General features: G+C 44.6%; 2 protein-coding genes across 3 annotated transcripts; both read left to right on the top strand.

Annotated features, from left to right (window-relative positions):
• The first annotated feature begins 2,051 nt into the window (after positions 1-2,051).
• On the top strand, positions 2,052-20,038 carry LOC133909807 (uncharacterized). 2 transcript variants are annotated; one of them, XM_062352359.1, is made up of 5 exons: positions 2,052-2,189; positions 13,633-13,713; positions 17,013-17,125; positions 17,385-19,545; positions 19,912-20,038. In XM_062352359.1, exons 3-4 carry the CDS (start codon positions 17,121-17,123, stop codon positions 19,522-19,524), a joined length of 2,145 nt encoding a protein of 714 aa, XP_062208343.1. In that variant the 5' UTR covers positions 2,052-2,189; positions 13,633-13,713; positions 17,013-17,120; the 3' UTR covers positions 19,525-19,545; positions 19,912-20,038. The 2 variants fall into 2 exon arrangements, with proteins under 2 accessions (XP_062208343.1, XP_062208349.1); XM_062352365.1 differs by lacking the exon at positions 13,633-13,713 and having other exon boundaries at positions 2,058-2,189.
• On the top strand, positions 19,752-21,988 carry LOC133931130 (cysteine proteinase inhibitor 12-like). Its single transcript, XM_062377940.1, has 4 exons — positions 19,752-19,841; positions 19,912-20,131; positions 21,594-21,739; positions 21,833-21,988. The coding sequence occupies exons 1-4, from the start codon at positions 19,752-19,754 to the stop codon at positions 21,986-21,988; spliced, it is 612 nt and encodes a 203-aa protein (XP_062233924.1).
• Positions 21,989-23,667: the final 1,679 nt, after the last annotated feature.

The following is a 23,667-nucleotide window of genomic DNA, read 5'->3' as shown; positions in this document are numbered from 1 at the left end:
AATCTGTTTATGGTTTGAAGCAGTCTCTTAGATAGTGGTACAAGAGGTTTGACTCCTTTATGCTCTCTAATGGTTTTAAGCGTTCTGATTATGATAGTTGTGTCTATTTGAAGATTGTTAATGGTTCAGCTATTTATTTGCTTCTCTATATCGATGATATGTTGATTGCTGCAAAGGATAAATCAGAAATAGCTAAATTAAAATCATAGTTGAGTAATGAATTTGAGATGAAGGATTTAGTGCAGCAAAGAAAATTCTTGGCATGGAGATCATTAGAGACAGGAAAGCTAGCAAGTTATATCTTAGTCAGCAAGATTATATTGAAAAGGTCCTTCGTCGTTTCAATATGCGTGATGCAAAACCAGTGAGTACTCCATTAGTTGCTCATTTCAAGTTATCTTCAGCTCTATGTCCTGAATCAGAGTATGATATTGAGTATATATCTAGAGTTCCATATTTTAGTGTAGTTGGTTCACTTATGTATGCTATGGTCTGCTCTCGTCCTGATTTATCTCATGCACTGAGTGTTGTTAGTAGATTCATGGCTAATCCTGGCAAAGAGCATTGAAAAATTGTCTAGTGGATTTTCAGATATCTGCGTGGTACTTTTAATACTTATTTGCAGTTTGGAAAATCTGGAGATGGACTTGTTAGTTATGTTGACTCAGATTATGCTGGTGATTTGGATAAGAGGAGATCTCTAACAGGTTATGTTTTCACTGTTGGTGGTTGTGCTGTTAGTTGGAAAGTATGTTTGCAGGCTACTGTTGCTTTATCAACTACTGAAGCTGAATATATAGCTACTTCTGAAGCATGGAAAGAAACTGTTTGGCTGAGAGGTTTGTACACTGAGCTTTGTGGAGATAATTCTTGCATTAATATATTCTGTGATAGTCAGAGTGCTATTTGCCTTACAAAGGATCAGATGTTTCATGAAAGAACAAAGCACATTGATGTGATGTATCATTATATTCGAGATGTCATTGCTCAAGGTGGTATTAAAATATGTAAGATAAGCACTCATAATAATCCTGCTGATATGATGACAAAGTCAGTTCCTGCTACTAAATTTGAGCTATGCTCAAGTTTAGTTGATGTTACAGTTTGAGTCCTAGAGACTTTTGGCGTCGGTGATATTTATTATTGAAGGGAGTTCATTGATGATTCTTTATTTGCTACAAAATGGAATTCGTCTTAAGGTGGAGTTTGTTGGATTGTGATCCGAATTCTTATTGGGCCATACAAGAGACGCCTTCGGCCTATATTCCGGAACAGTCCGTATTAGACTCGAGTCGTATATGTCCACCCCTATAAATATATCTTGTAAGCAGCAAGGAGAGCAAGAGAGGCTCATTGTAATCCCCTGCGTTGTATACATCCCTGATATAGTGAAGATCGCCGATTGACGTCCATGGTTTTTTTCTCGCAAGAGTTTTTCAGTAAAAATCGTATCTTGTGTTCAATCCTGTCATGCTTTATTCCTAACAATTAGGATATGGAGTGAGAAAATCTTTAATCTCTATCTTATTCTATGAAGGTCTATGATTAGCCTATTCCTTAGCGCAATCTGTCTTCTATCCCTCAATTGCTTGCATTTTGCAAAGGTACTATTTGTTCTGCTACCGTTTTCGACAGACTAAAAACTGGAAGTATTTTTGTACAAAACTAAGCAGGTGCATATCTATAAGGCACGGGGCTAAATTTTGTTGAGATTGTCGCGTTTGTGGGATAACTAATGACAAGTCTCGATCGTTTCCTCTTCAAACAAATCACAGTTCGACAGCTTATAGCAAGAGCCTTGCATACCAACAAAAACAGGGAGACAAGCGGGAGCTCTAGTAGTATAAAAACTAGGTGATGTGGTAGACAAGAGTTTCACTACAGCAAATAGAGTGGAGGCAATTCAACAGTTAGAAATTAAACCATCAGAGCCACCACATTCCTCTGGTAGCAAAGTAGTAGGAATCTTTGGAACAAACCATATATGTTACTCCTTTGGTACCTCTCCTAGACAAGATGGTGCGTTAACCCCACCATCAGCAGCCCGCCAAGGAATGAAGGTGCAGGAGCCGGCAGAGGAGAGTAGCTGCACCAGCAAGACGACCGGAAGGAACGGGGGATCCAACAAGCAGACAGGCATGTACAAGGAAACAGTGGAGCGCATCCTCGTGAAAACAGGAAAAAAAAAGGTGCTTCCCTCTCCCCCATGTCTAGCATGTTCCATTTAACACATCTCGCCAACACCATGCCACCATTGTAGAGCCTCGTTGAAAATAGGTTAGACTAACCGGGAGTGGGGATACGTACAACGATGGCAAGATCAGCGTAGCATGAATTTGCTTAACAAAATATGGAAGAAAGGAGCCATGGTTAAGCCACCGGTTTAGACAGCATCCCTATACTTAGGGTATGTTTGATTTTTCGAATAAGATTTTATATAGCTGCATCGTATATATAGGTTGAAGGAAACAGTTTGAGCGGAGTTATATTTATTGAAAAATATATTTGATTAGTTGTATTTGTCTGAACAGATTGGGCTAAATTTCTATTTAGTTGACTAAATCTAAAATTATATAAGAGGTAAAATGAATGAAAATTGTTAATCATCCAATGCAAATGCAAGCATGTTTCATCAAAAATAGTACGAAAATCGTTTGATAAGTGGGCCAGCCAAGCTATGGGTCCCACTTGTCAGTGATTAGCTTGTCCTATTTATGTTCCTTATCCTTGCTTCTTGCTCCTGTACGTTCGTTCCTATCCATTCGTTACAAACGAGAGGAGCCCAATGCCTCTTCAAGCTACTGCAGCAAGCGGATGGCCGTGGTGGCGGCAGTACGTGCGCAACAAGAGGCCATTGATGGGGAGCGCGGCAGGCATGCGGCGAGGAGGTCAAGCTCCTGCGAGATGGGAGGGCGATGGAAGCGAGCGCCATGCTTGAGCTCGCGCTGCGCGGCGGGCATGCGGTGGGCAACTGTAGATTCTTCTTCTTCCTCTGTTTCTTGTACTTCCTTTTTTTTAGGATTTTTTGTACTTCTCCTTTGCGCAAATCGTTGCCACCATCGTCTTCCACTCGTCGAGGAGATTCCATTTTTGTGCTTCACAGAGGCTCTCCATGCATCCCTCATCGACGGCCATGTACAACAGCGCTTCTTCTTGAGCGAGCAGCAGTGCGCGAATCCTCAGGATCACGAATCCTACGTTTTTCCTTCGGTTTTCCTGCTATCCAAAGGGGCCCTAAATCTGGGAGGCGGCACAGTGACGTTGCATCGCTCCAGCCAGGCTAAGCAGGGAAGCTCGATTCGGGCTTCGCTCTTGAGCTAGATGCCGCCGTATTTTTCATCTCGGATGCAAGCATCAACAGTAAATGCAGCTAACAAATAACCTGTTTTTTGAGATTGTACGCATGGATTGAGCCAGGACGGAGGAAATTCAGAGAATCAAACACACCCTTAAGCATCGGAAGCGCATTTAGTTGTAGAGACACACAAGTTGGTGTTGAGTTCTGGAATTTGGGAATTTTTAGTAGAGACACAGTAGAACTACTATGTACTCAGTATTGGAGCCATTGGTCCACTGCGGGGCGCCGCACCGCACGGCTCACGGCAGGGAGCGAGGCGGCTCGTCTCAGCCGTGTGGTTCTGGTTTCCGCCGCGGAACCACATGCAACGGGATTCGGCGGCAGGGATTTATCATGTAAGGAGTCGCCGGCGGCAAGAACACCTACCAAGCCAACTATGTGTCTGAAAATAGAAAGGGTTTTAAAATACCAAGCCTACTATGTCTTTGAAAATAAAAGGATTTTAGCAAGCCCACTATGTCTTCTTTTGTTTTAACTGAAGCCCACTTGACATTCAAATGGCATGCACCGAGAGAAATAGAAAACAGAATGCTTTTCAAATACTCCTTCCGATCATAAATATTTGTCACTTTGTTCAAGATTCAGTCAAGTTTTTAAAGCTTTGACCCCCAATAGCTTCTAGAACATTTAGTTTGGAAACATAAAAATTATACATGTAGATTTATCTTAAAAATATTTTTATAATATTATATTTTTATTAGATATTATAACTATATTCTAATAGAAAATAATAGTCAAAATTACATATCGAAGATCGTGAAAAATCAAAAGCGACAAGTATTTATAATCGGAGGGAGTAGCAAGCCTACTATAGTTCGCCTCAGAGGATTATTCGTTTGGGGTGGCAACATTCAGAATCACAGACGGCGGCGGCAACGGTAGCTATAACAGGCGTCGTGAGCTAGCAGAACGAGTAGGGCTAGATAACGAGCCAGCTCAGCTCGTTATGGCTCGGCTCGTTTGGCTCATTTAGATGACGAGCTAGCTCGGCTCGGCTCATTTGGCTCGCGAGCCAGCTCATTTGGCTGACGAAGGACTATTGGTGACGTGAACAGAGGTCTGCGATGACGCCGAGCAGCTGAAGTGGATGGGGATTTGGGTGGCCGACGGCACGGACGTTGTGGATGGGGGACTGGGGACTGCTATGGACGGAGGATGGTGTTGCCAATTCAGTGCTCACCGAGTCACCAACAGCTAGCGGCTCAGCGCCTGGTCCTCGCAGCCCTCGCGCCTATGCCTCAAGTGGTCGAGCCCTCATCCCTCGAGCACCGGTTGCGGCGGCAACGGGAGAATAGAAATGGGATGCTATGTTAGGGTTCCTAGCAGCGGGGGTATATATTTGATTATGTAAATGGCCTGCTGGGCTGCCTCCTGGTTCGTTTGGCTTGAGAGCTGGCTCGTTATCTAAATGAGCTAAAACTCTGGCTCAGCTCATTAGATTTTGGAACGAGCCGAGCCGAGCCAGACACGAGCTAAGCTAGCTCGCGAGTTTCGAGTTTTTTACATCCCTAAGATCGAGTGATAGGGAACAAAGTTGATTCTGCCAAGTGCATACAGCGTTTAGAATTAGGATTAAGCCTAGCTAATCTCTTTTTTTGAACGATGAGCCCAACTAATCTTCGAAACATAGGAATCAATATTAGCTAGCACTACATCAGAACAGCATATTAGGGACAGATAATAACCGTCATTAGTGACAGGTCTCATACCCGTCACTCCGAACGCGTCACTAATGTGTCATCATTAGTGACAGGTCACAATTGAGACCTGTCACTAACGTGCATCTCCTATGGCTTGTGGGATCTGTTGCCCATCACTGGTGACCGTCATTAGTGACAGGTAGATTTACCACTCGTCACTAATAACTCGGTCATTAGTGATGGGTAGTTTTCCACCCTGTCACTGGGACTCGATCCTTAGTAACGGGTAGTAACCGCACCCGTCATTGGGACTCTGTCATTAGAGACGGGTGGTAAATGCACCCATCACTAATGACTGAGTCATCTACAAACCATCACTAATGACACTCTTTAGTGACGCGTGACGATTTCACCCGTCACTAATGTGCTCATCCCCTGAAGGATTTTACCTGTTTCCTAGCTGTATCCTGAAGCAATGTCAGGATTTGGCAACCGTCTTCTCCTGCAAATAAGGTAGTACACATCCAAATATCCATATCGAGATCACTCATAACATTCATACCATAATCACCATGCATTCAAGATATCCACATTGTAGGGACCAAAGTCACGAGATATCCACATATACATAATCAAAATGTACAACGGCGCAAGTCCACATCAAGAATGGAACTACAAATTGCATAAGTCAAAAATAGAACCATAAATTACATAAGTCAGTATGCTATCTCCCTACAATGGAACTCACCTTTCGAAGAGACAACTTGGTCATTATGAACGAGGCGATATGTCCTCGAATGTTGAAGAGTCCAGACTCCTCGATGTTGCCATTCGGTAAGTTGAATTTCTGCTAAATGAAAGTAGTTATGGAAAAAATATACAATTAGCGTGAGCAAAATTATTTTATCATCGAATATTAGTAATGAATGAAAGCAGTTATGAAAAGACTATGCAATTATCTTACATCTCGGGGTTTCATATCCTTTGCTGCCATGGTTAGCACCATGTGACGCGCAATGTAGAAACTGCAGGCGTTGCCCGGTGGTTCTTGGTGGCACTAGAGAGGGAAAAACCATTAGTTCGAAAAAAAAGTAGTAGTAGAGTATTTGCAAACATGTCTGCTGGCATTTACCGTGAAGATGGTCTTATGTGTCAGTATGCGGGGCTCATTCGGATCGTACTTTGGATCACAGCTCGTATACGTGTCAAAAGCCCTACAAGCAAAGAGGGATCCATTAGTCAACATTTGAAAAAAGTTCAATATGTAACATAAGTCATGAAGAATTTACTCGTCGAGAATTTGTTTGACCAAAGTATAGTCATGTTCTCCCCGTTCACACTTACTCATCGAGGATTTTGGGATAGTCTTAGTCCAAGCTGCTCCTATCTCGCGCTTCTCGATGCTTGAGTCCTTACTAGAGGACTTGGATTTCTTCGGTAGCTGCTTCTTGAACCTTGGCTTGGACTTCTTCTTCTTCTCTAGGCTGCCCTCAGGTTTCCTAGCTGGAGATGGCAGAGTGGGCAAAGGCGATGTAGCTAGCTCATCTCGAGGCTAAGGTTAGAATAGAGAACTCGGTGCACTTGAACATCCAGACGGATCGCTCCTAGATGGTTCCTTGTGCACCAAGATACCCCCCCCCCTCTTCCATTGGATCCTTTGAAGACGAGCTTGATCCAGTTTTCGGCTCTCATCATTAGGGGACGGGCAAATCTGTGTCCACGGCATTAGCATGTACAAAATCCACAAAGACCGCGGCATAACCAGGACGTATCGGGACCGTATGTAACACCTGGACCTCTGGATGCACCTGGCCCTTTGCAACCTCAATTTGGTAGCCACCATGTCTTATGACCAGCGAGCATAGCGTGGGCCCATCGCTGACTTTATAGATGGAGAGAAAATAGGTTGTTCGACCTCCCTGGAGGCTTGACTACTCTTGAGTCCAGCAATGGGGCTATCACCCGCTAGTGCACTAGGAATTACGACTCCCTGTGTCGTAAACCTTTGCAGGAGGTCTTGATAAACGCTCTCCGTGATTGACTGGGTCAATACTTGCATATCGATTGCACTCGGCCTCTTCCTCTTCTTATACATCCCAACGTGTTCGGGGAAGCCTAACTTCCAGCCCTGAGAACTGGACACGTCTCGTACGCGATCTGGGTGCTCAGGGTTTCCCAGCACAGTGGAGAGCTCGTCAAGTTCCCTGACCCCGGTGAATGAACCTTCGGAGGATTGGGCTGCTATTTCTTTCACATTTTCAGCGACTGCCTGGGTTTCGCTAGATTTGAAGGTGATTTCTCCACTATATGACAGCTTACCCCTCGCTCACAAATACAATTGCGATTGTCCCGGGAATTGCAACCAAGAATTCTCGCGGTCTTCATTGCCTAACTTTTCATCCTCCCCCTATTATTTCTCCCTTTTCCCCACGTATCCAATTGTGCCCATATTGTGGTTCTACTTGTTTTTTGCCCGAAGCTGCTTTTTTTATGAACTCTCATTTTGGAACGTCTCTGAGCTCTTCAATGCCACAAAAACCAATCTTCCCTTTTTCATATATGGGTGCTTGATGAAGGGCTCCAACCTTTTTGCCATGTACCCGTTCACAAGCTTGCTCTTGTGGTTTTTCCAAAGTTTGACGATCATTTTCATAGCAGCCCTGAAAACCTTCGCCTTCATGTTCTCCGGAAACTCCAGAAACGCATTGACGCTATCATTGAACATGGCATTCTTTTGAGCCACAGTGAGGTCATCGAACTTCGGAATGGTCAATGGCACCCTCTCCTGAGCATTAAGGCATGCGAGCTTCCGCAACCTCTGCATGGCCTTCTTCTCCGTAGGCATGCCGTCATCATCGATTTCTGTGACGGTAATCTTGTCCGTCGGCTACTTTGCTTGTGTCCTTTGCCTTCGTACTGTTGCTCCACTGGGATCTGGTTTCGTAGACGTCTAACTGGGAGCTTGTCCTTCGTTAGAGGATCCCGAGGAAGACTCGTTGACAGACATCTAATAGATGTGAATATGTAGATACAATTGTATTAGTTTTATTAACTATATTCACTTTTAGGATTTTCCTATAAAAATATGATATATTTCTTATCTAAGGCGAAGGATCCTAGCTAATTTCTACATATGCAAAGGTGGGTCCTAATCCCATTCGAGGGTATGTGGCCCGAGTAGGTTTCTATGCTCTTGTATGGTTCTAGCGAAAATTTTGGCAGCATCTCCCCACTGTTCTCCAAATACACGTCTCGACAACGAGCCAAGATGATGTGTATCTGGAGAACAACATAGAGATGCCACCGAAATTCTCTCTAGAACCATACAAGAGTACAGAAACATACTACTCGAGCCACATATCCTTGAACTGTCCAAAGTTCGTCGACAATTTGGGAGCATTTTCTTATAAATATGACGAATTGTCAAGTCATATTTATAATCAAACACTCCCGAACGGGAGACATAGGTTACACAAATTGGGTTCACTTTTAGGGTTTTCTTACAGATTTAGTTTTACCCATCATGAACTTGTTGTGCAATATGCATACATATAAATAAGAATATATAACAGCAGATAAACAAGAATAATGGAACGCTTAAGAAACTATCTACAACTTTTTCATATCTTTTTTACTTCCAACAGAAACAGTAGCAAAAATATATATTTCTAGAAACTAGAGAAAAATATCTACAACTTTTGCGAAGAACCTACAAGGTTATCATGTCATTATGATGGCCTAATCTGCTGATGAAGACAGATTGCACTAATCTGACGTAAATGCACTGGAATAACAATAGCTCTTAATCTTGATGGCTAAAAATTCCCATCTTGTTCCATCTTAAAGATAACTTCAAAACCTACAACTTTACTTTCTAGTGACCACAAACTAGAGGAAAAATCATTAAATGCACTGAACTAGAGTTGAACCTTAATCTGACAATCTGACAGGCTCTGCAGAACAGTACTACTAAAACAGCTATAACTGGAGCCCTAGTTTGCACATGAAGATTCACTTTACCAAAATGGAACGCTTAAGAAACTGTCTACAACTTTGCAGCAGATCCAAAAGTCCAATTCTGTCATTAAGATTGCCTAAAACTCTGATGAACAGATACTGCACAGAATTACGACCCTGAAAAATAACCAATTTCTAACTACGATTACTCCCTGACCTGAAATCCGATTGAGGTGTTATTTACGGTTATGGAAAGCTCTGCAAACCCTCTACAACTAATATAAAGGTTTGATATTTTTTAAGGCCGTTAAGAAGCCCTAAACACGTGACGAATAGAACATCACAATCTGCAGAAATTCAGTACATGCAGAAAACGTCGGGGGGGGGGGGGGGGAGGAATCGGGAGGCCTACCTCAACGGATGAGGACGATGGCGGCGTAGAGCACGACAGTGTGGGATCCTCGGTGTCGGGGTGCTCAATCGGGCTCCTCGGCTTCAAGGTGGTGGTCCTCAGCGACAGCGGCGTGGGCTCCTTGGCATCGGGGAAGTTGTCCTCGACGATGGCGGTGCGGGTTCCTCAGTGTCGGGGAGGACGCAGCAGGCTCTTCAGTGTCGGGGTGTCGCGGTGGACGAGAGCGTAGGGGATGACGGCGTCGAGGAGGTCATCAAACTTCGGAATGGTCAATGGCACCCTCTCCCGAGCATTAAGGCCTGCGAGCTTCCGTAACCTGTGCAAGGCCTTCTTCTCCGTAGGCATGCCGTCATCATCGATTTTCGTGATGGTAATCTTGCTCATCGGTCACTTTGCTTGTGTCCTTCGCCTTCATATTGTTGATCCACTGGAACCTGGTTGCGTAGACGTTTGATTGGGAGCTTGTCCTTCGTCAGAGGATCCCGATGAAAACTCATTGGCAGACATCTAATAGATACGAATATGCAGATACAATTGTATTAGTTTTAGTAACTATATTCACTTTTAGGATTTTCCTATAAAAATATGATATATTTCTTATCTATGGTGAAGGATCTTAGCTAATTTCTACATAGGCAAAGGTATGTCATAATCCCATTCGAGGATATATGACCCGAGTAGGTTTCTATGGTTCTACCAAAAATTTTGGCAGCATCTCCCCATTATTCTCCAAATACACATCTCGACAACGAGCCAAGATGGCGTGTATCCGGAGAACAACAGGGAGATACCATCAAAATTCTCTCTAGAATCATACAAGAGCACAGAAGCCTACTACTCGGGCCATATATCCTCGAACTATCCAAAATTCATGGATAATTCGGGAGCATCTTGTTGTAAATATGACGAGTTGCCAAGTCATATTTATAATCAAACACTCCCGAACAGTAGATGTACGTTACGCATATACACTAATTCACTTTTAGGATTTTTCTCACAAATTTAGTTTTAACATTGTGCAAACTTTAATATAGAAACAATGTCACTAAATAGAAGCAGAGAATATATTAAGAGATATGATAATAATATGACAGTAATGGCATAACTGAATAAAACAACATCGATATCATGGAAAAGAGCCATACAAACATGGAACCAAATCTGGATAGTGGGATTAAATATAATCATGGCTCACGGTTTGATCATTACAGTTGGCCCCAGGGCTAAGAAATCCCTGCGCCCTAACTGTACCAATTTGCATATCATTAATTGGGCAAAATATAAGACCTCAACTAGCTACAGAACCTAAAAGGTTTTCTAGACTGAAATAGAGCACAAATGGAGTTGTTGTTCTACAGAAGAAAAGGCACCAATTCTATCTAGAAATAAGTCTGCTACTGCCGCATTCAGTTCATCAACAGATTATCAAGAGAAGAAAGAAAGAACTCACAGAACCTCAACTAGCTACAGAACCTGTAAGGTTTGCTACCGCATTCAGTTCATCAACAGATTATCACACTAGGTGCAAGTTCTGAATATCATCAGACATGAGTAAACCACAATTGTACCTAGAATCTTGCCCAATTTCAGTGTCTTCACAACATCATCGAGCATTCAAGCAGTAGATGATCACCAATGTATCTAGACCAACAGAAGAAAGAAAGAACTCACAGCGCAATGCGGCGAGCATAGAGGAGGAGGGGGCGGCGGCAGCGGGCGACAGCGGATGGGGGCGGCAGGCACCCTCTGGTCAGCGACGGGGGATTGGGGCGGCAGGCTCCCTCAAGTCGGCGACGATGGATGGGCACGGTGGGCTCCCTCGGGTCGGCGACGGCGGGCTCCCTCGAGTCAGCGATGACAGATGGGGGCGGCAGGCTCCCTTGGGTCGGCGATGACAGATGGGGGCGGCAGGCTCCCTTGGGTCGGCGACGGCGGATTAGGGCGACAGGCTCCCTCTTGTTGGTGACGGCGGATTGGGGCGGCGGGCTCCCTCGGGTCAGCGACGGCGAATGGGGGTGACAAGGAGGAGGGGCAACGGGCTTCCTCGGGTTGGCAACGGTGGATGGGGGGAGGTGAGGAGGAGGGGGCGGCAGCTGTGGAGGAGAAGGCATTGGGCTTGGACAGGAGAGGAGGCATCGGGACTTAGGCAAAATCCTACACTAGGGTTTTGCCCCCCTTTTATATAGGCAGTCAATAGTAACGGGTCGTAGCTTCAACCCGTCACTAATGACCTTTACATTATTGACGGGAAAACAATTCATACGTCATTAATGAGTCTATCAGCCATCACTAATGACTGGCCGGATCCCAAGAGGTGTGGTCGAGACGTGTTATCGGGACATGTGGTGAGGAGGTGTGATCTGAAAGTCATTCGTGACGGGTTCACATTAGTGACGGGTCATAGTTGTCACCCGTCACTAATGTGTTTACGACCTGTCACTAATGAATAGAATTTCATTTAAGAATAGAATTTCAAAATTTTTCTTTCTGATTTAATTATTTCCATTTATGAATTTATTTACAATTGCAAAATTATGATTATGCACTATTTAATTGCAATATTCATGAAAAAACATCTAAATTCCTAAAAAAATCATCTAAATTCATAAAAAATCATCTAAATTCCTAAAAATTCATCTAAATTCTAAAAAAATACATCAAAATTCATGAAAACTCGTTACAAGTAATATAAATTCATCACAATATGATAACAAGATACTGACGGGTGTCATAGATTCAAACTTAGGGTGTCAATCCACGTGAAATTCAGACTTAACTGAATATTACAAATATTACAAATTTGAGGTTACATTGATTCATGCATCATTTAGCATATACTCGCCATTTTCGTGCTTTCTTGACATAGATCCCTTTGTTATGGTCAGAACGCAGATATGGAGTCTTCTAGTTCTGTGCAACTTGTGACATGATTGCAGTAGCAAAAAGGGGGATTTCATCAAATTGATTGTACTCGTCCACATTAACCACATTTTTAACTCTGAGGATCCATCATTTCCCAGCGAGAACCACATGGAGTTTCTTATTTGCTGTGTCAGTCACATAAAATACCTAGGCAACATGTTTAGCGAGTACGAAAGGTTCGTCCTTATATCCGATATGTTTGAGATTAACGCTAATTAATCCATACTTGTCTTTCATAACGCCATTTGTCCCGTGCACCCAACGGCACCGAAGCAGGAGTACCTTGAATCCCAACTAATCCAGCTCACAAATCTCCTCTATCTAACCAAATCTCTTCTATCTAACCATAGTATGTGCTCCTGTGCATGTTATTACCATAAGCATCTATACGGGCACGGTTGTTCTGGTATGTGCTTTTCTGATCTTGGGCAACTGTGTAAAAAGTGTAACCATCTATACCATACCCTTGATATATTGTAATTGTGTATATAGGGTCCCTACTAGTTTCCTAATCAAATCACTTGTAGGAGTACTCGATTGATTGCTTCGATCTCAAAACCAAGTGTTGAACCTTTGCATATGTTGCTTCGCAAGCCAAGTTTTGGTCCACCCTAGATTCTCTTGAAGAAGCAACTGCTTGTGCTTATTGATATATGGGGACACTTCACTCATTTATTGCAACATGAGGAAATGAGCTTTGTTGTATGCCTTTGGCTTAGGAGTAAGTGTATGTTTCCCTAGAATACCTTGACCTGCGAGCCTGCCCTTGTAGCGAGAATGAGGCACACCAATTGGGTTATTTGGGTCCCTGTAATCAACGCACCACTCCACTACCTCCTCCGTAGAGTAACCATGCGCGATGCAACACTCAGTCAAAGCTCGATTCCTTACGTACGACTTGAGAACGCCCATGAATCTTTCATATGGATACATCTGATGCAGGAACACGGGACAAAAAAATAAATCTCCTTCACAAGGTGAGCAGTGAAATGGACCATGATATCGAAAAAGGATGGTAGGAAATACATCTCTAGAAGATATAGAGTCTTGAAGTGTTTTTTTTCTAGCTCGGTTAGCGCTTTCGGATCGAGTACCTTCTGACCAATTGCATTGAAAAAAAAACACAGGCTCATGATAGCCTCTCGAACACCAATTGGCAATATGTTCCTAATTCCAACCGCAATCATCTATGTCAACATCACATGGCAATCATAAGTCTTCATGTCGCCAACCATTTTTAGCTCTTTCACCGAAACAAGTCTTCTAATGTTGGATGAGTAACCGGATGGAACTTTGACACCATGCAAGAACTCACAAAATTCTTTTTTATCCTTCTTGAATAGGGTGATGCAAGATGGGGGTAGGAATTTTCCTTTATCCATATACTTGGCATGAAGCTCCGGTCTTAAGCCCATTTCTTCAAGGTCAGCTCGTGCATTTTCATGATCCTTTGTTTTTCCCATTCATGTTGAGCATTGTACCGAGGAGACTATCGCAAATATTCTTCTCTACATGCATGAGGTCAATAGAGTGGCGAACATCTAAGTATTTCTAGTAATCAAGCTCCCAGAGAATTGATTTTTTATTCCACGTTCCATTTTCATCACTCTTGGAGGATCATTTTCACTTGCTAAGGACAACATTGATATTCTTAACCTAATCATAGACATTTTGCCCGCTGAAATGCGTTGGAGGTTTCTCCCATGTGTCGTCAAACTGAGACTTCATTTTTTGATATGGGTGGTTCATGGGAAGGAAACATCGATGCCGCATCCATACTAATTTCTTTGACTCATTCAACCATATACTCTTAGTGTCATCTAAGTATTGGGGGGCAAGCTTCACCTTTTCTTTTACTCTGCCCTGACAAGTTAAGAAGTGCTGGCAGATCATTGATGGTGATGAACAACATATCATGTAGGGTGAAGTATTATCGCTTGTACTAATCACAAACCTCAACGCTTTCAGACCAGTCTTTTAAGATCATCCACCAAAGGCCTGAGGTACACATCAATGTCATTATTAGGTTGCCTCGGACCAGGAATTAAGGTCAACAATATAATGTATTTCCGCTTTTTACAAAGCCAATATGGAAGGTTGTAGATAGACAGTAAAACAGGCCATATGCTATGTGAGATACTCATGTTACCGAATGGATTTATGCTATTTGTGCTCACAGCAAATCTAATATTTCTTAATTCTTCAGCGAACCAACTAAATGTGAAATTAATGGTTTGCCACTGAGCGAAATCTGCGAGGTGTCGTATCAATGTGTCGTTCTTATGACCCTCCTTGCGCCACCGCAACAATTGTGACTCATTTGCGTTCACGAACAAATGCTTCAAACGGAGAATTACAAGGAAATACAACATCACCTTCCTAGGAGGCCCTTTTCTCTTGCTGCCTTCCTCCATGTTGCCACTGTCATTTATACGCTTTTATCGATGGATTTTACAAACAGGACATTGATCCAGGTCTGCATACTCTCCGCGAAATAGGACACAATCCTCCTTACATGCATGTATTTTTTCTATTTCCAATCCCAATGGACAAATTATCTTCTTCGTGTCATAGATGCTCTTAGGCACCTTGTTCCCCTCTGATAGCATGTCCCTTAACAGATACAACAATTCTTTGAAACTCCTATCAGACCAACGATGGGTTGCCTTCAATTGCAGAAGCGTAAGCACCGCAAACAACAATGTGTATTTCTCTTTACAGCCAGGATAAAATGGTGTATTCGAGTCTCACATCAGTTTCTGGAATTTGACAAACTCACCACCACTATACTCGTCGTGCCCCTCAGCATCGCGCACCATTTGGTCTACATTTTCCACAAAATCCACGTAGTCATCATTGAATCATAATATGTCTGCGTCCCTGAGATAATTGTCCATATCACTGGTTGGCGGGAATCCTTGATCCAAACTGCCGTCTGAGAGAACCAGATCTATTTCCCCTTCATTAAGGCCTTCCTCGCCGTGTTTGTTCCAAATGGATATCTCTCTTTGAATCCATGCCTTAACAAGTGATCGTACAGATTGTCAGGTTTTTGGAACTTCTTCTCATTCTTGCAATCATAGCATGGACACCACATTACCATTTTACCCCAACCTTCCATATCCACCACCGTAGCACTCATGAAAGACTTCACCCCGCTCATGTACTCGTTACAAGTATGGTAATCAAGGTACATCCAACTTCGATCTGCCATCTACAAATTGGAAAAAAATATTCATTGTTAATAGAAATGACATAGTACATACAATTGGATAAGTATAAAAATTCTTACTACATGTAACTAAATTAAGAGTAGATTCAAGCCAATTTTTATCTAAGGCGAAGGATCTTAAGTAATTTCTACATAGGCAAAGATAGGTCATAATCCTATTCGAGGATATGTGGCTCTAGTAGGTTTTTATGCTCTTGTACGGTTCTAGAGAAAATTGCGACATTATCTCCCCGCTGTTTTTCAAATACACATCTCGACAAAGAGCCAAGAGGATGTGTTTCCGGAGAACAACAGAGAGATGCCACCGAAATTCTCTCTAGAACCTTACAAGAGCATAGAAACCTACTACTCGAACCACATATCTTCGAATTGTCTAAAGTTCATGGACAATTCGGAAGCATATTCTTATAAATATGACAAGTTGACAAGTTATATTTATAATCAAACACTCCCGAATGGGAGACATAGGTTACACAAACTGGGTTCACTATTAGGAATATAATTAACATAATTGCATCATAAACATATCAAGATTTGCACCTAATAGCACCATAATTTCACCATAATAGCAACATAATTTCCCTTTTAGAAATATAATAGCACCATAATTACACCATAACATATCAAGATTCTACTCAAACCCTAGAATCAAGCAAATAGTAGCAAGGGGAGGAGGAAAGGGGGATGAAAACCTTCAAAGGCCAAGGGGGACAATCCACATGTATCAAGATTTAGGAGGAGTAAAATCGTTGATTCCTACTCAAACCCTAGAATCCACCATATATAAGCAAGAGGAGGAGGAAAGCGGGAGGCAATCCTTCAAAGGCAAAGGGACAATCCCAACTTCAAATCACCAAGATTTTGGTTGGCCTTCAATAGAATCGTCAAAAAATCACCCCCTGTGCTGAGCAGCTGGCGGGCAAACATTGTCTGGTCGAGCTGCTCGGCGTAGAAATAAATCTAAAATCACTCAATAGTGACGGATGATAAGAAAACCCATCACGAATGAGTGGCCCCGGCAGTAAGCCGTCTGAGGCTATATTTAGTGACGTGTGCCCTCTCCAACCGTCATTAATGACTAGATCATTAGTGACAGGCTTTGAGGTGACCCGTCACTATTATCTTTAGTGATAGATCGTTTACTCATCATCACTAATGACCTCTTATTAGTGACGGTCTTGACCGGGCCACACATTAGTGATGGTTGTTACTGGAACCGTCACTACTAGTGCATTAATGGCATGTTCTTTTCAGTCGTTATTAATGTTGTGCCACTAAAGGTGTTACTTACGTAGTGGTTCTATCTTGCAATATGAGTCATATATAGTAGATTGGTAGCTAAATGACCTTATCTAAAACTTCATTTACAATTATTATATGCTAAAACCAAAAAAGGGATGATGATAGATGATTATACACGCATTAAATTGCGTCAAATGAGATTCACTGGGTAGAAAGCGCTCACTCTTGATATTAATTCCATTGTACTAGAATGGATCTCAAATGTCTTCCAGCAGACGGATCACTATGACTAACGCTTCAAGATTTCCTACCACATGAATCATGGAAATGTGACGCCGAAATCTTGGCCTTAGAGTTATGAGGTACGAGTTAAAACTAGTCCTAACTTTCTCTACTGCATCATTCTGATTAGGTTAAATGGTTAATTATTTAAGAATGCTTGGTTTGTTGGGTAATAATCCTTAAAGTTTTTCTTGGATTAACATAATTTCTAGATTTTACTTCTTATGATCATAGATTAGTGACATAGATAGATATCGACCTTGTCTTGTCTGCAATGACTGAACCTTTGTGCTTTGCTGCATGCATGGTGCATGTGTACTCAACTGCTGGGCTGATCAGCTTTGTAGATGTCGAGCACCTGCTAAACGAATGGGAGATTCAGTGCCTGATACTCGTAAGCTTTGCCCTCCAAGTATTCCTCTTCTTCGCCGCAGGCATCCGGCAGCGCAGCTCCTCGCGCCTCGTCGGCGTGCTCGTATGGTTGGCCTACTTATCGGCAGACGCCGTGGCCATATTCGTGCTGGGCCACCTGGCCGTCCACGCGGGTGGCCCCAGCCACCAGCTCGTCTTCCTCTGGCCGCCGTTCGTCCTCCTCCACCTGGGCGGGCAGGACACTATCACGGCCTTCTCCATGCAAGACAACGAGCTGTGGAGGCGCCACCTGCTGACCTTCGCTCAGCAGGTGGCCTTGGCAGTCTACGACGTCACCAAGTCGCCATGGCCGGACCGTCGGCTCCTCGCCACCGTGATGCTCATGTTCCTCTCCGGCTGCATCAAATACGCCGAGCGCACCGTCTGCCTCGCCACGGCCAGATCGTCGCGCCTCATGGATGACTTTCTCGGCGGCTTCAAAGACCGGATCAACTCCATCAAGGAAATGCAGACTATCGCGAGGGAAGGCGGCCTCGGGTCGTCGCGCTACCTGAGCAGTCGTGCCTTCACCAAGTTCTCGCTGAACCCCGCCATGGACGTCATGTCGACGGATATCCTGCCCAACTACGACTGGTCCGTCTCCCGCGACATCTTCGCGGACCTCTACTCCAAGATCAGTCGGCTTGACCGTTCCGGGCAGGAAGACTACTTCCGCCAGACGTACAGGTTCGCCGAGGAGAGGCTCTTCGTCTGCTACCAGCGCCTCTACACCAAGGCCCTGTTCCGCCTGTCTGCGCTGGGAGCGTTTCTCCATCTCGTCACGTTCCTCTCGACCTCCGCCGCCACGGTGCTCTTCTATTTCGCCGTGAGTGGGGGTCAAGCCCGGCAAACCTACGGCTCGGCCGACGTCGTCGTGACCTACGTGCTGCTCTCAGGCGCCGTCACCCTGGAGATGTCGTCTTTCATCTTGTCCATGTTTACCCGCCAAGATCTCTGGAGCCACCCAGTGCTCTGTTCCTGCATCCAGCATCGCCGCATCATCAAGTTCGTGTTCTTCCTGACCTGCGGGAATTGTGCTGCCATGCTGAGGAGGTGGAGGCCGCCGCGGCATTGGTCGGTGAAGCTGGCGCAGTACAGCATAATAGGGCGATCGGCCCAGGAGGCCTCCAGCGGGTCGCTGGTGCCCCGATGCATCGCTAAGCGGGTCACGGCGGCAACGAAGCCCGTTCCCGTCACCGATGGCCTCAAGCTGTTCATCATTGAGAAACTGCTCGATGCCGACGCCATGCTAACGGACACAGACTTCACCGGCTCCCGTGGCGAGCTGGCGCTGACGAAGTGGATGGGGAGCCTGGAGGTTCGTGCTGGGGTGACTGAGATCCTGCGCGAGAGCCTCAAGGACGTGGATTTCCCGACCAGCGTGCTCCTCTGGCATATCGCCACCGACATATGCTTCTTCAAAGCCGCTGCCGCAACTGCTGCACATGTTAATCCAGCTGATAAGGAGAAGAAGATCATTAGCAGGCAGCTTTCAAATTACATCATGTATCTTGTCTTCAAGTGCGGCGTGATGCGCACCAGTGCCTCCCAATTCCTACTTCTCAAAGCCCACGACGAAGTCCTCCATCATATCAACGCTGGAAAAGAACAACGGCAACAGCACGGCGATCGTGAACCGGAGGAGGGGAAGAGAGGCCATCAGCAGGAGGAGGAGGCCATGGAGTGCTTGTTGAGATCGGGCCTGTTGGAACGCAGCTCGCAAGATCTCGCTGCAGCCAACGCGGCGCCGTTCAACTCCAGCAGCATCGAGATTCTCAGCGACGTGGTTCTGCCGCGCGCGTTCAAGGTGGCCGCGGCGCTGGATAGTATCCGGGGCCGGCAAGGAGATCACGCGGCCAGCCCTTGGGACCTGATCGCCGCCGTGTGGTTGGAGATGCTCTACTACGTCGGTCCACGGTGTGGCGCGGCGTTCCATCGTCAGCATCTCACTACCGGCGGGGAGCTCGTCACGCACGTCCTCGTCCTCATGTATATCGTAGGGCCCCTTGGCTACCATCCCGACATGCTTAAGAAAACTTCCGAGCGTGGTTTGTACATACCCTACTAATACCCCCGCGCGCTACAGCAGGTAAACTCACGTCCCCTTCCGATAACCTCTCTTTTTTTAGAAATTTTTTTTCCTCTGCATCTTTCTATTTTCAAAAAAAATTCTATCTAAACTTTTAAGAAAAAAAATTGCTTAAAACTTTTAAGAAAAAATTAAACGAGAAAAAAATTAAAAAATTAACGAGAAAATTTTTATATCAAGATATTAGTGGGCCGTCTCGCTCCGACATGCGACTCGCGCTGTCAGAGCGCGCGAAAATCCTGTTCCGCGCTTCCCTTCCCTTCCCCTTTCCGGATTCCGCCTCCCTTCGTGCGTCCGTGATTCCTCCCTCGCCTTGATGCGACGTGGTTCTGATTTGGGGAGGGTTTTGTGTGTGCGTGTGTGCAGAACGCGCTGCTGGAGTTCGTGAGGGTGGTGGAGGCCAAGGAGCAGGTGGTGGCCGGCACGCTGCACCACCTCACGCTCGAGGCCATCGAAGCGGGCAGCAAGAAGGTCTACGAGGCCAAGGTCTGGGTCAAGCCCTGGCTCGACTTCAAGGAGCTTCAGGAGTTCCGTCACAAAGGGGACGCCACCGCCTTCATCAACGCTGACCTTGGCGCCAAGAAAGGTTCACTCCCGCTGACGAGATCCTTGCGATTTGCTATTGTTTCCGCTGCGGTGCCGTGGCTTGCTTGGCTGTGACTGCAAAGGGACTGGAGGGACTGGGGATTTTGTGGTGAATGCGAGGTGTTTGTAGAAATGCCTAATGTTGGATACGAGTTATGACTTCCTTTGAAAAAATATAAGAAAGCGTGGGAATATTGGAGGGTGTGTTTCGATCTAGTTTGGAATGATGGATACTCATTTTCCTTCACAATCTGAATTTAAGTGCCTAATAACATACTCTATTTAGCAGTGGTGGATCCTAAATGGCTATGGTGTTGAATCCAACCCGAATATTTAATTATCCCTCAAACCTGTTTCATCGTATTTTAGAATGCAATAATGGGGTCAAGATTTCACGAACAGGCGTCCGAGCATCGGGACTCACTGTATTTCTGTATACTTAAGATCGAATCTAGATCATCCTTGGGAGAGCACGATAATTCTCCCTTGACATATCAAGGGACTTCACTTTTTGTCCGAGGGCTTGATGGCTGCGACTGCAGTTGGTCTGTGGAAAGAATCAATTGCAACATTTGGCTTGTATGTCAATTTCTTCCTTTAAACATCATCCTTGGGGTGACACAGGCAGCAATCTTTTTAAGTGCATTTCAGCTAAGATTACCTCGAGTAAATGGGATTTCTATGCTGAGCTTCATTGTTTGAAACCTCAAACTGCCAACTGGCTTGAGTGAAGTCTTTTCGCGATATTGCAACAGTTGTCATATCGTGGCAAACTAGTGATAGCTTGGTAGGTGGCAGAACCAACTATATCACAGTTGTTTATAGTGTGGCCGAGCTTTTTTGCCTTACAGAAGTACTTATGGGTTTGGTTGGTTGCATGTAGGGTAGGGACCTTGAGTGTTAATAGATTTTGAGTACTCCTGTTTGCTGTTTAAATTACCTAGGGAGATCCTTTTGAGACTGGACACTTGATTGATTGTTGCTTGGGGAAGTTGATCATCGCCAATATGCCCTCCTAAAGCTTAGTCCTGACACAGTATACTGCCTTTTATATCCACCTTTATGCTGATATTCTGAAGTTCAGAGTCACAAAGTGTTAATTATGGATTGCCAGTGCAATTGACTGTTCAGCCATAGCTTGCCTGGTTCTCCTAGTAATTGCCACTATGTTATTCACCCAGCTGACTGAGTAACTGACGCTTCAGCTGGATACAGCATCACCTGACTGTTACCGCGATTAGCTATGGACACGTGTCCAGTAAATTGTCATTTTAGCAAAATTGGTTGTTGCGAAATGGTCCTAAAGCTGGTGCCCTGTGGTTAAATTACAAATGCTGGTCTTTTGATCTTGTTAAGGATTGGTAATGCATGTGACATGTATGTCAAAACCTAGGCGGGACGTCTCATGTTGAATATAATGTTTGTAACTTGTATTGTTGGTTTTTAACTGGTCGATATTTCAGGTGGACATGAGCCCGGTTGGCGTGATGTGCCTGTACATGATCCTGCAGTCAAAGATGCTGCAAACCATGCTGTGAAACCAATCCAAGAGAGGTCAAACTCCCTGTTTCCATATGAACTTGTTGAGATCCTTCGCGCAAAGGCAGAGGTCAGCTGTTGCAAATTGCTTCTTTATTCTAAAGGTTCTTTAAATGTTGTAACATTTGGCTGAATGTTTTTTTTTTTATACTCCTTTGACTAGGTTGTGGAAGACTTTGCAAAATTTGGCATTCTGATGAAACTGAAGAGAGGTACCAAGGAGGAGAAAATCAAAGCTGAGGTCCATAAGAACCTGGAAGGGGCTTTCGTGTTGAACCAGCATCAGCCGGCGGAGCATGATGAATCCAGCAGTCAGTGAACTTGTGACGTAACGAACCGTAGTAATGTAGTTTGTGTTCCATAATAAAGACAGGACGTGTTCACTCTAGATATCATCTGGATACCATGTATTCCATACTGGTCCTTGTTCTGGGTCTGGAAGATTGGTGTTCTCTCGTCCTCGTTGCTGCTGTTGCGATTATAAGCGTCTGAACTTGTAACTTTACAGAGCTAATCGTGGGCGACGGCTCTTGTTAATGTGAAATCCTATATTGAAATATGAGAAGTCACCGCTCCGGTTACTTAGAGCAATGTCATTATCGGATACGTTACGTCCTCTTCTTTTGTGAAAGGGTGAAACAAATTAAGTGCCATAAGTTTGCTACCACATTTTCCCTACTCTGATTTGCCAAATTTTGGTTATTAATGTGGCAAACCGTGAGTTGGCCAATCGTTGACGAGGAAATGAACATTGCAACGGAGAAGGGACTCCTGCCAAAAAATCTGGTAGTATATCTGATCAACACTATCAGATTTCAAATTTTGGTAGGGAAGATTCGTTAAGATAACCGGTTTCGAAATATACCAAAAAAAAAAACATGCCTCGCCACTAAAAAATGCATCTGTTCCAGAATTTACCATTCCATTAGCTTTAGCTATCACTGCTGTTATCTAAGTACCAAAATGCCCTTTCCATGGATAACTCCAGAGCATGGACTGCGCCGCTCCTCCCGGCTCGCCCCACCAGGGGCCGGTCCGGAGGGGTCGAGCGGTGCGACCATTTTGGATTATTAAAATTTAAATGTTTCATATGTATATTAATATTGTGTATATCGGTTAAAAATAAATTGAAAAAATTAGATCTGAACGATTTATATTTAATAATAAAGTTACATTTTTAATCTCATCTCAGGTCATCGAAATGTCATAGCCGAGCCGGCCCCCACTGTCGCCAGGCTCGATCGCCGGCCTTCACCACGCCGAGCCCATCGCCGGCCTTCACCTCACTGAGCCGTCCCGCGGAGCACGGAAGGCCTTCCCCACGCTGCTCCACCGTCGCAATCCGTGGGCGGGCATAACCGCGCCAGCTCCGCCGTGTCGGAAGCTGCGCTAGGAGATGCTCGGGCGGAGGAGGATGGATGCAACGGTGGATGAGCTAAGCGTGGCGTACGACGAGTTCGTGGCTGTGGCGGGGCAGTGCTGGAGGCATGCGTGCAGTCGGGCGGCGAGAAGACGGCCATGGACGCAGTGCTAGGAGCTCCTCCACGTCGCTTGCGACCACGCCGAGGAACTCGTTGAGTCCATTCGTCAGCGCATCGGCTCCGAGTGCCTCGTCGACGAGACATGAGAGGTTAAGAGCTCGATAACCCAATCCAATCTGTTGGAAGACTCCTGCATGCTCAACTGAGACCGGAGACCGCATCTACGTACCAGCGCTCGCGCATTACTTGCACCGCCGCTCAATGCCGGTTCAAAAACTGTATCACCGCCGGTTCTAGTGATTAAACGGTTGTAATAGTATTATTGTTGATTTTAAAATCGATAATAATAGAGTTATTATTGTTATTTTATGTTACAAACTAACAGTGACAGTTGATCTTAAATTCGATGTTTTTAGAATTGATTTTTTTTCACTCGACAAACGAACCCCGCAGCTTTTCTAATTGTGACCCGAGCAAATTATGCGCCCGAGCAATTTGTGGGAGTTGAACCCGCGAT

Source organism: Phragmites australis, chromosome 1, assembly GCF_958298935.1.
Source record: "Phragmites australis chromosome 1, lpPhrAust1.1, whole genome shotgun sequence".
In the NCBI taxonomy this organism is placed as follows: domain Eukaryota; kingdom Viridiplantae; phylum Streptophyta; class Magnoliopsida; order Poales; family Poaceae; genus Phragmites; species Phragmites australis.
The sequence above is the reverse complement of the archived record's forward strand: the minus strand, read 5'-3'. Positions and strand labels throughout refer to the sequence as shown.